The sequence below is a fragment of the Cetorhinus maximus genome, chromosome 23, assembly GCF_964194155.1.
Source record: "Cetorhinus maximus chromosome 23, sCetMax3.hap1.1, whole genome shotgun sequence".
In the NCBI taxonomy this organism is placed as follows: domain Eukaryota; kingdom Metazoa; phylum Chordata; class Chondrichthyes; order Lamniformes; family Cetorhinidae; genus Cetorhinus; species Cetorhinus maximus.
The window spans coordinates 37,695,142-37,709,745 of record NC_135901.1 but is presented as its reverse complement, the minus strand read 5'-3'; the positions used below and the strand labels follow the sequence as shown (position 1 = coordinate 37,709,745).

Genomic DNA, 14,604 nt, shown 5'->3' with positions numbered 1-14,604 from the left:
AGCTGGAGTCGGGCGATGTTACTGAGGTGGAAATAGGTGGTCTTGGTGATGATGTGAATATGTGGTTGGAAGCTCATCTTGGGGTGAAATATTTCACCATGGTTGTGAACAGTCTGGTTCAGCCTCAGACAGTTGTCAGGGAGAAGGATGGAGTCCGTGTCTAAGGAGTGGAGTTTGTGGCGGGGACTGAAGACAATGGTTTCAGTCTTCCCAATATTTAAATGGAGGAAATTTCTGCTTATCCAGTATTGGATGTCACACAAGTCAGGACGGTGTGTGACTTGGAGGTGATGGTGTTCACATACACCTGCTACCCTGGTCCTTCCAGGAGGTGAAGATTAGTGGTTCAGGAGATTCAATCCAACTTCTGGTTTAGTTGTAGGTTTATAAAAACCTGCCCCTCACCCCGTCTCTCCCACTCCCCTTCTCTCTCTGTCTCTCCCACTGCCCTTCTCTCTCTCTGCCTCTCCCACTCCCCTTCTCTCTCTCTGTCTCACCCACTCCCCTTCTCTCTCCCACTCCCTCCTCTCTCTCCCACTCCCTCCTCTCTCTCTCCAACTCCCCTTCTCTTTCTCTCTCTACCACTCCCCTTCTCTCTCTGCCTCTCCCACTCCCCATCTCTCTCTTTCTCCCACTCCCCTTCTCTCTCTGTCATATAGAATTCTCCAGCCCAGCGGGTTGTGGATGCTCCATCATTGAATATATTTCCGGCTGAGATGGGGAGATTTTTGGTCTCTCAGGGAGTCGAGGGATATGAGGAGTGGGCGGGAAAGTGGAGTTGAAGCCCAAGATCAGCCACGATCGTATTGGATGGTGGAGCAGGCTCGACGGGATGTCAGGACTTCTCTTGTTCCTATTTCTTCAGTTCTTATAGAGACCAGAGTCTTGTGTTGGCCCAGACCAGGTGGCAGGTTCCCTTCCCTGAAGGACATTAGTGAACCAGTTGGGTTTTTATGACAATCCAGCAGTTTTCATGGTCACTTTTTCCTTGTGCCGGCCCCGCAAATTCCCAGATTCATTCAGCTCAATTTCACAACCTGCCTTTGTGTTTTTGTGGGTTCTCTCTCACTCCCTTTTTTCTGTTTTAAATCAATTTCACAGGGTATTCGAAGGGCAGGATTTGTAATCGGGAAACTGAAACCAAACATCAGATCAGGATCTGACGGAGTCGCCCTATTGAACATGGACGGACAAAGCACCGTTCACAGTGGGGAGACACCGTGGAAATGTGGGGATTGTGGAATGGGATTCAGATTCCCATCTGAGCTGGAAACTCATCGGCGCACACACACTGGGGAGAGACCGTTCACCTGCTCCCTATGTGGGAAGGGATTCGCTCGATCATCCAACCTGCTGACACACCAGCGAGTTCACACCGGGGAGAGACCAGTCACCTGCTCCGAGTGTGGGAAGGGATTCAATCATTCGTCCAACCTGCTCAGACACCAGCGAATTCACACTGGGGAGAAGCCGTTCACCTGCTTGAAGTGTGGGAAGGGATTCAATCATTCTTCCCACCTGCTGAGACACCAGCGAGTCCACACTGGGGAGAAGCCGTTCACCTGCCCTGTTTGTGGGAGTGGATTTACGCGATTAGCAGGGCTGCTGGAACACCAACGAGTTCACACAGGGGAGAGACCGTTCACCTGCCCCGAGTGTGGGCAGGAGTTCACCCGATCTTCAGGGCTGCATCAACACCAGCAACTTCACACTGGGGAGAGACCATTCATCTGCTCCCAGTGTGGGAAGGGATTCACTCGGTCACCCAACCTGCTGAAACACCAGCGAGTTCACACTGGAGAGAGACCATTCACCTGCTACGAGTGTGGGAAGGGATTCATTCAATCATCCCACCTGCTGAGACACCAGCAAGTTCACACTGACGATAGGCCTTTTAAATGTCCAGACTGCGGGAAGTGCTACAAAAGTTCCGGGGAACTGATGTCCCATCAACGTGTTCACACTGACGAGAGACCGTTCAGGTGCTCTCACTGTGGGACTGGATTCAGGCAATCAGCTAATCTCACTGTACACCAGCGAGTTCACACTGGGGAGAGGCCGTTCACCTGCTCCAAGTGTGGGAAGAGATTCACTCAGTCATCTGCACTGCTGAGGCACCAGCGAGTTCACAAGTAACTCATAACATTGAGTAGATTTTTCTGTTTGTCACATCCAGAACGAAACCATATTCATTGGGGTCTGTTTCTGCTGAATAAACTCCAGCCCAGTTAATATTCTGGATAAAGTCAAATAAATCAGCTTTGTGTTAAGCACACTGTGTTGAATCTTTTTAATGGCTCTAACACAAGCTAGTTCCTTTTGAAGGCTTCTCCCTCTCCCCTGTCTCCTCCAACCCCACCTCAAACAGCAAGTGTGAGGAGCTCATGGAGCTTCTGTGTCACTAAGATTGAGACAATCTGATCAGCTGCCTCTGTTGCTTCCCTCCCTTCCAATAGCCCAACGGGACAAACTGTCTCTAAAGAACCCCCTTGTCCAAGCCCTGAACCCACATCTTTCTCCAGTTTCTCTCCCATCTCCCCTCGTGCCCTCTCAATGCTCATCTTGTCCATGAGACCCACCTTCTGCTCTATCAGCCCTATTCTCACTAAATTGCTGACCATCCAACTTCTCCATGTTAGCTGATATTGTTCAGGGTTCTCTCTCTCTCTTCTGTTACTGTCTCTCTCACCTCTAAATCCACCGTCATCACCCATCCTAAAAAACAAGCTCTGATCTCCCATTGTCTTTTGAAACTACCCCATCTCCAACTTCACTTTCCTCTCCAAAGTCCTTGTACTTGGTGTCCCCCAAGGATCTATCCTTGGCCCCTCCTATTTCCCATCTACATGCTGCCACTCGGTGACATCATCCAAAAGCACCATGTTAGTTTTCACATGTACACTGACAACACCCAGCTCTACCTCACCACCATCCCTCGCCATTCCTCCACTGTTACTAAATTATCAAACTGCTTATCCCACATCCAGTACTGGATAAGCAGAAATTTCCTCAATTAAAAATTGGGAAGATCAGAGCCATTGTCTTCAATCACCACTACAAATTCCGTTCCCTAACTACCGAGTCCATCCCTCTCCCTGGGAACTGTCTGCGGCTGAACCACACTGTTCACAATCTTGATGTCATATTTGCTCCCAAGGTGAGTTTCTGACCACATGTCCACACCATCACTAATACCAGATATTTCAATCTCCATAACGTGGCCTGTCTCCACCCCACTCCCAGCTCATCTGCTGCTCAAACTCTCATCCATGTCCGTGTTACCTTTAGACCTGATGATTCCAACACATTCCTAGCCAGCCCCTCACATTCACTCTGTACCCACAAACATGAGATCATCCAAAACTCTGCTGACCGTGTACTTTCTCACATCAAGTCCCCTTCACCCAGCAGCCCTGTGCTCACTGATCTACATTGGCTCCTGGTCCACCAGTGCCTCCATTTTAAAATTCGGAATTCTGTTTCGAATCCCTCCATGGTCTCGTCACTCCCTATCTCTGTAACCTCCAGTTACACAATCCTCTGAGATATTTACACTCTTCTCATCCTGGCCTCTGGAACATCCCTGCTTTTAATTACTCCACCATTGGTGGCCGTGCCTACCTATGATGCTCTTAAATCTCCTCCTTAAACCTCTCTACCTCTCTCTCCTGATTAAAGATGTTTTTTAAAATCTGCCTTTCCAATCCAGGTTCTGTCCATTTACTCTAATAATCTCCCCACGTGACTCGCTGTCAGATTTTTCTTTATGAAACTCCTCTGAAGAACTTTGGAACATTTTATTACATTAAACGTGTTTTATAAATACAAGTTGTTGCTGTTTCACGAAAGCCAGTTTGTGCACAGTAAGATTCCACAACCAACAATCAGACGAACTGATTAACCTAGTTTTTTTTGGTGTTAGTTAAAACACGAATGTTGGTCCCACTGCAACAGGAGAACTCCCCTGTGGACAGGATGTGGAGTTGTTGAGCTCTCCTGAGCTGAGAGTGGAGCTGATTGAGCTGTCGGGCCTGCAGAATACCTTGAAGAACCACTGTCTGGGATTTTTCCTCTTAATTCACTGACTCCCAGCTGAAATTATTGCTGCAGTTAAATAGTTAACTTTGAATATCAATCCTAATTTAATCTTTGGAACAAAATCTCCAACTTTAAATCAGCTGCAGAAGAGAAAGGAATTTCCTGTGTTCATTTATCAACTTTCAGACTCCAGAACATCCCAAAGTGATTCACAGTCAATGATGTATTTTGGGAGGAAGAATGAGGAGAGGCAGAATAAACTAAATGGTACAATTTTAAACAGAATGCAGCAATAGAGTGACCTGGTAGTGTCTGAACACAAATCTTTGAATGTGACAGGGCAAACTGATCACGCTGTTTAATAAAAAGCTAATGGGGTCCTCGGCTTATTCATGGAGACATGGAGTACAAAAGCAAGGCAGTTATCCTGAATCTTTATAAATCACTGCTTAATCCTCAGCTGAAATATTGTGTTCAATTCTGAGCACCACACTTTAGGAAATATGTCAAGGCCTTGGAGAGGGTGTGAGGAAAATTTCCCAGAATAGTATCAGGGATAAGAGGTTTCAGTTCTGTGGAGAGACTGGAGAAGCTGGGATTGTTCTCTTTAGAGCCGGGAAGATTAAGGAGTGATTTAATAGAGATGTGGACATTATTGAGGAATTTTCATCTACACAGGGAGAAATTGTTTTCATTGGCAGGATGGTCGGTAACCACAGAAAACAGCTTTAAAATAATTGGCAAAGAATCCAGGATGGAGATGAGGAGAGATTATTTTACTCAGTGAGTTCTGATGATCTGGAACACATTGTCTGAATGACTGGTGGAAGCAGATCCACAAGTAACTTTCCAAAGTGATTTGGACTGATCGACCTTGACATGTGGGGTTCACATGTTTGCAGAGAGGACTTGGCTATCTTGACAACACACACTCCCTTTGTTGGTACAGGGGCTTTAGTGCAGCTTTCCACTATTAAACTGTCATCATTCATTGTACATTAGGCCAAACCTACAAACTTGTCTCTTCATAATTCCAGTGAAGAGGAGTATCTGCGGAAGGATGGATCACTTCAAGAATGTCTTTACTGTCTGATGTATTTTTTTCCCCTCAAAAGCCATTTATATACCTTGTTTCTCGGGGACATGGCAATCACTCATTCAATTAACAAGGGACAGCTATTCAAGGTCACCCCTCCTATTTCCATCAGAAGCCCATGAGGTCATTTTGTGGCTCATCACTTGCTGGGACATCCTGTTTACCTTTTACTCAGACAGTTGGTTTATGTATGGGTCATGAGATCCCCCCATCCTATCAAGCTTGTCTTGTTTCAGGGTCTGTGCCAGAGACATGTCCTTGGCAGAGAAACAGGCCTCCCTGTCCTGTGTTTCTCAACCCAGGAAGCTTTCTTCATGAGAGAGCCAGACAGAGAGCGAGGGAGGGAGGGGGAGAGAGACATTAATTGCAATAATATTCAATACATTTCTGAAGATTTTATCAGGTTATTAGACGGTGATCTCCCCCCACCCCCTGAGAAGGGAATAATATCCTTCTCACAACTGATTTCTGACTAACCTCACTATTTCTAAGCTCTGAGCTTGTTTTCCTAATTTCTTGATGACAAACTGTAGATAACATACTAAAGCTACTAGAATGATCAGAATCAGCAACACAAACCCTTGAGCTGCCACCAAGAATAAATGTCAAAACTTTTCCACTAAAATGTGATAACTATCGACTTAGATTCATCCTCCCCACCTGGCAATCATCCCACACAACTCTGAATGATTGACACGTTGTAAATACATCTGGTTCAAAAAAAGGTTCATGAACGGACTTGAAAGATTCTCCAGCTCTCTGTTCACCTGCATCCACCTTGTGGATATTTTCTAACTGATTCTGGACTTTCTTCAATTTAATATGTCCTTTCTGACCCTCTTTAGAAATCCTATCGAGGATATACTTGTAATCTCGGTCACACTCTTCTCCAATCCCCAGGATATCTCTCACCCCCGGCCCGCTTGTTTTCTCTGTCAGTCGCTCCCTGTCATGTGTCAACACCATTGTACACTCCTGGCTTCACTTAGGAACTTCTAACATTCACGTTTCAGTAAATGTGTTGCTTCTCAAGCCTATGATCTCGAGCACTGTGATCCCACTCCTAACACCACTTGTAAGATTTAGGTTCAGGAGTCACAGATTAATCGAAAAGAGGATCGAGCTCAGAAGAGATTTTAAAGTAGTTTATTGAGAAGCAACAGTTTAAATATGATGCACAAGCTAAATAGACAGGAAAACACACGACCCGTGACAGGTGAGAACGGTTTACCGGTCCCAGAGGACAAATGGACGGATGATGCAGAGTGAGTGCTGGTCTCTGTAGCTGGTGGTGACAGTCTCCTCTGAACGGTTAACTGGTGTGAGCCAGAGTGTGGGTGTTGGGCTGAAGCCAGTGTGGATCACGTCAATATCTCTGTGCTCTCGAGAGCCTGTTTTAACCTTTACAGAGACAGTTGGTTTACATATGGGTCATGAGATCCAATTGTATCAGGGTTAGAAATGTCTTGTTTCAGGGCTTGTTCTAGAGACATGTCCTTGGCAGAGATAACAGGCCTGCCCTGTGTTTGTCAGCCAGCAAGCTGCTATGGAAACAATCTTCATGACAGAGAGAGTGAGGTATTCTTATAATATTCCATAAATTTCTGAAGATTTTACAGGGTTATTAGACAGTGATTTCTTACAGTCCGTTACTTGGATTGAACTTGTCTCCATTCCCGTGCCGAGGGGATTTCTGTACCACGCGGGAGGGGTAACATTTGGGAACTCTCGATTCTCCACCAATTCCCATTCCCCTTCTTTCTGGTGGATAATGGAGGTGTCGCTGTGAGTAATGTACAAGTCAGTAAGAATTGTCAGCAAGGATTAATCAGCACTTTCTAATTGGAGATGTTACTCAGTGGAACCTCTCATTAAAATGAATTGAAGGATTCGTACCAAAGATCAATTTAAGATTGAAGTACAAGTTCAGAATCTTGTTGTAAACTAATTTCTGATGAGAGTTCCTGAATTATGGAGAAAGATCAGAGACAACGGTTCTTAAAGGGACACTGCAGCCCCGAGAACACAATCAGGTATAGATCCAGAATATTAAACTCCAGACCAGTAACAGGGATTATTAACATCAGCAGAAACAAACCCCAACTGTCAGAATGAATATGGTTCAGTCCTGGATGTGATTAACAGCAGCAATCACAGCAGAATCCAACCCCTGCGGTCGCTTGTGAACTCGCCGGTGTGCCTGTAGGTGGGATGACTGAGTGAATCCCTTCCCACACTCGGAGCAGGTGAATGGCCTCTCCCCAGTGTGAATTCGCTGGTGTGTCAGTAGGTGAGATAACTGAGTGAATTTCTTCCCACAGTCAGAGCAGGTGAATGGTCTCTCTCCAGTGTGAATTAGCTGGTGCTTCAGGAGGTCAGAAGACCCAGTGAATCTTTTCCCACATTCAGGGCAAGTGAACGGCCTCTCTCCAGTGTGAACCCGCTGATGTCTCAACAGGTAGGCTGACTGAATGAATCCCTTCCCACACTCCGAGCAAGTAAATGGCCTTTCGCCAGTATGAACTCGCTGGTGTACTTTGAGGTTGGATGAAGACCTGAAACTCTTTCCACAGGAAGTACAGCTGAATGGCCTCTCAGTGTGAATTCGCTGGTGCTTCAGCAGCTCAGAGGACCCAGTGAATCCTTTTCCACATACAGGGCAGGTGAATGACCTCTCCCCAGTGTGATGTCGCTGGTGTCTCAGCAGGTAGGCTGATTGAGTGAATCCCTTCCCACACTCGGAGCAGGTGAATGGTCTCTCTCCAGTCTGAACTTGCTGGTGTGTCAATAGGTGAGACAACTGAGTGAATCCCTTCCCACATTCAGAGCAGGTGAATGGCCTTTCTCCAGTGTGAATTCGCTGGTGCACACTGAGATTGAATGAAGTCCTGAATCTCTTTCCACAGGAAGTACAGCTGAACGGCCTCTCCTCAGTGTGAATTCGTTGGTGCTTCAGCAGGTCAGAGAACCCAGTGAATCCTTTCCCACATACAGAGCAGGTGAATGGCCTCTCCCCAGTGTGAACCCGCTGATGTCTCAACAGGTAGGCTGACTGAATGAATCCCTTCCCACACTCAGAGCAAGTAAATGGTCTCTCCCCAGTGTGACTGCGTCGATGAATTTCCAGTTGGGATGGGTAATCGAATTCTTTCCCACAGTCCCCACATTTCCACGGTTTCTCCGTGGTGCATGTGTGCCTGTGTCTCTCCAGGTTGGATGACCAGCTGAAGCCTCGTCCACACAGAGAACATGTACAGTTTCTCCCCACTGTGAATGCTGTGATTTGTTTTTTCAGGCTAAAGCTCTTACCAAAGTCAGTTCACTGGAACACTCTCACTCAGGTGTGTGTGTGTCTCGGTGCTTTTCCAGTCGCTGATGTTTGAAATCTTTTCCCACAGACAGAACAGTCAAAATTTCTCCTTACACATTCAAAGGCCGATGATACTCAGGTCCTCGTGAATCGAATGACTCTGTCAGATCTTGATGTAATGTTTGGTTTGAGTTTCCTGTCAGTAAATCCTCCCCTTCTAATTCTCTGTGAAAGGAATTACAAAAGTCATTATTTTAAGAACAGGATAGAAACTCAGAACAAACAATTCAAGTTCCTATGGAACATTTTTTCCTCTCTTGTTCCCCCAAAGCCTCAAATCCCTGTCCCACACACTCTCTCTCCTCCCTGTGCTGAAATCCAGTGACAGTTTTGGACAACTCTTTCAGTATCTTTTTAACAAATTTGTACAACTAGAGGTGACAATATGTTTGATCATTCACTTCAGTCATTACTCGTGACAAATCACTAATCTGAAACCCGCTGACTGACCATACAGAATAGCAGACGTTAACCTTGTGTCGAAAACTCACATTGTGGAGATTTCATGAATGATCGTGAAGATGGTTTCTCCAAACCTCCCAGGGTTTCCTTCCTTTTTTCTCTCCCTCTCTAAGTTAAACCTGGGATTAGTCTCATAGTTAATTCCAATTCCTGCTTCTCTTCCTGATGACTAATTAACTCCAATTAAACACTGAGAAGACTGAAGACACTGTTTTCAGTTCCTGCTCCAATCTCTATTTCCCAGATACCAACTCCATCCCTCTCCCTGGGAACAGTCTGAGATTAAACTAGTCTGTTCACAAACTCGGTGTTACACTTGATCTCGGGATAAGCTCCTGACCTCATATCTTTGCCATCACTAAGACCGCCCGTTTCCACCTCCATAACATCACCCGACCTCCCCCTGTCTCAGTGCATCTGCTACTGAAACCCTCATCCCTGCTATTGTTACCTCCAGACTTGACTATTCCAACACATGCCTGGCTGGTCTCCCACATTCAATGCTCCGTAAACTTGGCACCATTGATGTCGGTGTCTTCACTGGCAGTGAGGCCCATTGCCCTAACAACCTCTGCTTCCTGACCTGCCTTGGCTCCCGGTCAAGTAACAACTTGACTTTTAAATTCTCATCCTTGTTTTCAAATCCCTCCCTGGCCTCGCCCCTCCCTATCTCTGTCATCTCCTCGAGCCCCACAACCCTCTGAGGTATCTGCACTGCTCTAATTCTGGTCTTGTATATTTCCTATTTTAATCGCTCCACCATTAGTGACCGTGCCTTCAATTCCCTCGACTCCAAGCTCTGAAAATCTCTCCATCTGTCTACCACACTTTTCCCCTTTAAGACACTTGAGTAATGATTAAAAAATAGACATTCTGTCAAAACTTCTAAATTGTGTACACATCAGGAAAGACGCAAGAATACCAAATTTCAGTCAGTCAGCCTCGTAATATGTCTCATTTATCTTTGCTAGAAGCTACACATATTCATACACAGGACCTGTCCTCTGCAGACAGAAGGAACATGTCCAGGTTGGGGCCTTTGGTTGAATTAAACAAAAGCACAGGAGATGATAGCTCCCTGCTGTGTTCTCCATGGCAACGCCTTAACCAATCAGAGCTGACTGGCCAAACCAGTTATCACCCTTTCCTCGTGCAGGATAAATTGTTGTTCGCTTTGAAATTTGGTTTTCTTGCATCTGTCCGGATGAGTGCAACAGGAAAACCTTCAACAGCATGTCTCTTTTTTAAGCAATACTTAAATTCTGTACAAATGAGTGACTGTGGGTTTACAATTCTATTGTTGCTGATCTAAAAGTCCCGGTGAAAGCACATTTGATGAATATCTCCCTCAGGACCTGTTGTCACCTTATGCAAAATGCGCATGCGCCCTGTAGCACCTCGCCCCTTTCTTGGGATACAGAAACAGAAACACCTGGAAAAACTCAGCAGGTCTGGCAGCATCGGCAGAGAAGAGCACAGTTGACGTTTCGAGTCCTCATGACCCTTCAACAGAACTCTGTTGAAGGGTCATGAGGACTCGAAACGTCAACTGTGCTCTCCTCCGCCGATGCTGCCAGACCTGCTGAGTTTTTCCAGGTATTTCTGTTTCTGTTTTTGTTTTGGATTTCCAGCATCCGCAGTTTTTTGCTTTTATCCCTTTCTTGGGATGTTGGGCGCATGCGCATTGCTGCACTTGCCGCTATAAAGATGGCGGCCGCGCATGCGCCCATCACAACATTGACCCTATAAAGATGGCGGCCGTTAATTCGGGCCTTTCTCCCGCAGCGCCGAGAAAACGCGGGACCGAAGTCTCCTTATTGAGGGTTTGGGGCCGACACCGTGAGTTTATGAAGCTTCCCAACTCACCCGCCAGCCCTATCTCTGTTTGTGGGTTTGTTTTCGGCTCTGGATACGCACTCGTTCTTTCGAAAATCCGCATTTTAAATCCGTTCGCTCCAGCTGTCACCCTATCTGCCTCCACAGACTGCGCATGCTCCAGCTCACAATGACTGACAGCAGCTCTGGGCCAATAGGAAGGGGGGGCGGGGCTGACGGTCGGTGCGGGAGCGGCCAGTCCTCCAGCCAATCGGAGTGAATGAAGGGGAGGAGGCGGGTGAGTGTGGAGCATGCGCAGGGGGACCGGGATGAAAACTGTCGAGTTGAAAGTCCAGCGTGTGAGAAAGGCCGAGTGCAGGAGGGGAATGGAGCCGGAGGGTGGACTGGGAGGATTCACAAACACCCGGTGTAGGACTCCAAACCCGGATTAGAAACTCCCGGAGCCCAGTTTACACCGAGTCCTTTTACAGGGGGTTAGAAGGGGAGGATTTACACACAGCAAACTCAAACCCAGAGAAACGTTTGTCTCACCTCAATTTCTATCCTGGACTGACCTGCTGAAACAGTGAATTCACACTGGGGAGAGGCTGTTCATCTGCTCACAGTGTAGTAAGAGGTTCAGGACATCTTTCCACCTGCTGAGCTCCCAGCGCATTCACACTGACGAGAGACTTTTTTAATGCCCAGAGTGTGAGAAGTGCTTTAAAAGGTGTGGGGAACTGATGTCCCACCAAAGTGCCCACACTGACCGGAGACCATTCAGATGTTCTTACTGTGGGACTGGGTTCAGGCAGTCAAGGGACCATATTCAACAAGTGCAGTCACACTGGGGAGAGACCATTCGCCTGCTCCAACTGTTGAAAGAGATTCACTCAATTGTCCCATCTGCAGACACACCAGCGAGTTCACACTGATCAGGCCTTTTAAATGCCCAGATTACAGCAAGTGCTAGAAATATTTCAGAGAACTGATGTCGCATCAACGTGTTCACACTGACAAATGACCATTAAGGTGCTCTTATTGTGGGTCTGGGTTCAGGCAATCATCTGACCTCACTGTACACCAGTGAATTCACAGTGGGGAAAGGCTGTTCTCATGTTCCAAGTGTGGCAAGTCATTTGGCTGTTCATCCACACTGTAAAGACACCAACCAGTTCACAAGTATAAAGGGAAAATACTGCAGATGCTGGAAATCCGAAATAAAAACACAGTGCAGAAAGATTCAGCAGGTCTGGCAGCATCTGTGAACAGAGAAACAAAGTTAACGTTTCAAGTCCGGATGGACTCGTCTTCAGAAAAGTCACATGGACTCGAAACATTAACTCAAGTTGACAAGTGACTACAGTGATTGGATTTAGCTGTTAATCACATTTGGGACTGAACCATGTTCAACGGTCTGTTTCTGCTGATAAACTCCAGCCCAGTTATAGGGGTTAAAATTCTGTATAAAGATCAAATAAATCAGCTTTGAGTAAAACACTGTGTTGAGTCTTTTTCATTTCTCTACAGAAGTCAGTTCCTTTTGAAATGCTCTCCCTCTCCCCTGTCTGTTCCATTCTCACCTCCAACAGCAAGCATAAGGAGCTCATGGAGCTTCTTTGTCACTAAGATTGAGACAATCCGATCAGCTGCTTCCCTCCCTTCCACTAACCCACTGGGTCAACTGTCTCTAAAGATCCCCCATGTCCGAGCTCTGAATTCAGATCTTTCTCCAGTTTCCTATTTCCCTTCATAGCCTCTCAATGCTCACCTTGTCCATGAGACTCGCCTTCTGCTCCAGTGACCCTATTCCCACTGAACTGCTGACCATTTAACTTCTCCATGTTGGCTGATATTGTTCATGTTTTTTCCTCTCTCTTCTGGTACTGTCCCTCTCATCTTTAAATCCACCATCATCATCCACCCTAAAAAAAGAATCTATCCCTGATCCCTTCTATTTCTCATCTACATGCTGCCACTAGGTGACATCATCCAAAAGCACCGTGTTAGTTTTCACATGTGCACTGACAATGCCCAGCTCTACCTCACCACCAGCCCTCTCCATTCCTCCACTGGTACTAAATTATCAAATTGCTAATCCTGCATCCAGTACTGGATGAGTAGAAATTTGCTCCTTTTAAGAATTGAGAAAATCAAAACCATTGTCTTCACTCACCAGTACAAATTCCGTTCCCTAACTCCCGAGCCCATCCCTGACGTAACATTGGGATGTGTTGTCCTATGTTTGTCAAGCCAGTAATCTTTGTTCCTGAGAGAGAGAGAGAGAGGGGATAGGGGAGAGGGGGGAGGGGGACGAGAGCCATTCCTATAATATTCAATACATTTCTGAAGATTTTATAAGGTGACAGTGATTTCTTACAGATCTCCCCACCTTGAGAAGGGAATATTCTTATTGACTTCTCACAACTGATTTTTGGCTAACCTCACTGTTTCTCAGCTGTGAGCTTGTTTTCCTAATTTTTTGATGGCAAACCGTGGATAACATACTAAAGCTACTAGAGTTATCAGAATCAGCAACAAAAACCCTTGAGCTGCCATCAAGAATAAATGTGAAAACTTTGTCCACTAAATATGATAACTATCGACTGAGATTCATCCTCCCCACCTGCTGATCATCTCTCACAATCTAAATTATTGACATGTCGTAAATACACCTGGTTCAAACAAAAGTTCATGCACAAACTTTAAAGATTCTCCAGCTCTCTGTTCACCTGCATTCACCTTGTGGATATTTTCTAAATCCAGATTCTATTGCCCCCTTCACTTTAATTTTACTCCTTCTGATCGGTACCAGCGTGTTTAATTCCATCCTGATAGTTTGAAAGTCAGTTTCTCTATGGAGTGTGTGTGTCAACGTCTTGATGATTTAAAATGTCTCATTCAATTTTCCACAATAATCACTTCATGTTGTTCTGTTGTCAAGTAGCTGAGTATGCCTGGGACCTGTTCTTCAGTGCAGGGTAACCATGCATTTCCACATAGCGACCTGGGAGGGATGGATCTGGTGGCTGGGTTAGATAGAGAGTGTGGGGATGGCAGATTCAGTAGTGGAATTCAAAGGGGAATTAGACCAAAAGCTGCAGAATGTCCAGGGAAAAGGTGGGGGAGTGGGACCAGGTGAGTTAGTTCCAGGAGAGTAAGAGGTCTCCCTTTTCGGACGGAGATGAGGAGATTTTTTTTTGTTTTTTCAGAGGGTCGTTAGCCTGAGGAATTTTCCCCAGAAACAAGTGGAGGCTGGGTCATTGAATTTATTCAAGGCTGATTTGGACAGATTTTTGATAGACAAGGGAGTCAAGGGTTAATGGGTGGGGGGGGGGGGGGGGGGGGGGGCTATGAGGGCATTGGGGGACGGACAGACAGACAGGAAAGTGGAGTTGAGACCACAACCAGATCAGCCTTGATCTGATTGAATGGTGGAGCAGGGTCAAAGGGCTGAATGGCCTATGTTCCTCTGACACAGCTGAATGGTCTCTATATGTTGTTTTTGGCTCTGATTTTATGGTACTGTATATATACCCACATTTTGCACCATCATCCCTTTAGTCAGTTTCTCTCTTATGCCTTGTAACCTATCACAGACCTTCCCTTTTGTCCTTTCACTCCCCTCCCTCCGCCTCTGGACTTGTCTTCCACCTGTTACATCTCTGACTTTTCCAGCTCCGATGAAAGATCATCCAGCTGGAAGATTAACCCTGTTTCTTATTCCACAGGCGCTGCCAGACCTGGTTTCATTGAATAAGGAATTCCTGTTCATTGTGTCAGTTCACATAGCGGGAAGGGAAAGGTTTCCCCTGTATGGGAA

The 14,604-nt window shown here is 46.1% G+C and overlaps 2 protein-coding genes across 3 annotated transcripts in view; one reads left to right on the top strand and one right to left on the bottom strand.

Moving 5' to 3' along the window:
* The window catches only part of LOC144697983 (uncharacterized), a gene marked incomplete at its 5' end in the record, with an annotated part of 268,587 nt that extends 260,134 nt beyond the window's left edge, over positions 1 to 8,453 (bottom strand). The window contains 1 exon segment of the mRNA XM_078569934.1: positions 7,335 to 8,453. Coding sequence (XP_078426060.1) covers positions 7,335 to 8,453 — 1,119 coding nt within the window.
* LOC144697489 (uncharacterized) overlaps positions 1 to 14,604 on the top strand; it is a 61,234-nt gene that overhangs the window by 2,637 nt on the left and 43,993 nt on the right. Inside the window, exon 4 of one of the 2 annotated variants that reach the window (XM_078569482.1) lies at positions 1,102 to 2,274. The exons of the other annotated variant lie outside the window; for it this stretch is intronic. Within the exon in view, the coding sequence (XP_078425608.1) occupies positions 1,183 to 2,136 (954 nt within the window). The 5' untranslated portion in view covers positions 1,102 to 1,182 and the 3' untranslated portion in view covers positions 2,137 to 2,274. Of the gene's footprint in view, positions 1 to 1,101; positions 2,275 to 14,604 lie in introns of those variants that run through there. 2 annotated transcript variants of the gene reach the window in all.